Below are 1,307 nucleotides of genomic sequence, written 5' to 3'. Positions count from 1 at the left end.
TTCACATTTTTCTTTCGCGACCCCTCTCTTGTGATAGATAATGTTTGTTGATATCACATTATGTTTGTTCATATCACCGCCGCTAAAATCGAATAGACATGAAAATTAACAGGTAAATTCGTGTCTACCTGTTTAGTACATGAAACATGTTAAGGCATTACATGTTACATGTTAAATTCGTGTAGATACGTGTCGTGTATTCGTGTCTCGTGTATAAATTAACAGCCCTACTTTTTACCCAAAAGTATTATTGCTATAGCATAAGTCTACATTTATACAATCTATTATAACACAAACATTTAGCCACGATAATTTCTCTACCCTAATATGTAACAGCTAAAAAAAAATTGTTATACAAACATCCTTACATATCCTTCTCCCCTCCCCGTCCGCTTCTAGCGATATTTGAATAAACACGATGCCTCCTCTCTCGTGCATAAACCACCCAAAAAACAAGCGAAAACATCACCGCCAACGACACCATCAACAGCCCGACATACACCCAATTAAGGTAGCGACATAGCCCCGGGCAATGATCTCTAGAAATGTCAGTAAAAGTCTTCCGAACAAATGTACAATCTTGAAGATCCACCAAAAACGGACCGTACAAGCACAACGAGTAGCCTAGTTCGATCCCAGCCGACATTTGGTTAAACGAGTCAGGTGTTAACCGCCCCGCGGTGGTGCACACCTGGTCAGATGATACTTGACAAACATATTTGCTATACACACTTGAGGCGTTACTCAATGGTACTTCACCGGGTTCACATGTTCGGTTAGTGAAGTCGGGGTTGAACGGGTTGCAAAGGGGTGGCATCTTTGGACCCGATTGGTTGTAGTAAAGCGGTGCGTTGGTTGGTGGGAAGTTGCCGTTTGTGACGTTGTTTATGACTTGGTTGATCACGGTTATGAGTTGAACCGTGACCTCTTTGGACCTCTTTGAGGTCTCGTGAGCTGTGACGTTGTCGACACATGGAAGGATGTCGTCTAGAGTCGTGTGAGCCGTCGGGTTTTGGACCCATTGGTTCATCGCCTCGCAGCTGTCTGCGGTCACACTATTAATATGGCAAGGTACAAGTTATTATAAACGTTAGTTATATATGGACTTATGGTTAAAACTTAAAAATGAAAATGAATGACCGTACTTGTGGAGACAAAGGAAGACGCTACATAATATAAATGTTACGGTCACAAAAACCCATCCAAATACCACCAATCTGCAAGGATTCAGTTAATATATTTATATAAGTAGAATATCTAATACATAATAATCGGTTTCATACTTTCATTAAAGAAAAGAAAATGAA

General features: G+C 40.6%; 1 protein-coding gene across 1 annotated transcript; it reads right to left on the bottom strand.

Annotated features, from left to right (window-relative positions):
- Positions 1–261: 261 nt before the first annotated feature.
- LOC143626962 (uncharacterized) lies at positions 262–1,066 on the bottom strand (the record flags this gene model as incomplete). Its single annotated transcript, XM_077096880.1, has 1 exon — positions 262–1,066. A coding segment is annotated over one exon (702 nt), but the record flags the coding sequence as incomplete, so codon positions are not given.
- Positions 1,067–1,307: the final 241 nt, after the last annotated feature.

Source organism: Bidens hawaiensis, unplaced genomic scaffold (genome assembly GCF_021521415.1).
Source record: "Bidens hawaiensis isolate Kalapana, Puna unplaced genomic scaffold, B.hawaiensis_p1.1 tig00004551_1, whole genome shotgun sequence".
NCBI lineage: Eukaryota > Viridiplantae > Streptophyta > Magnoliopsida > Asterales > Asteraceae > Bidens > Bidens hawaiensis.
The sequence above is the reverse complement of the archived record's forward strand: the minus strand, read 5'-3'. Positions and strand labels throughout refer to the sequence as shown.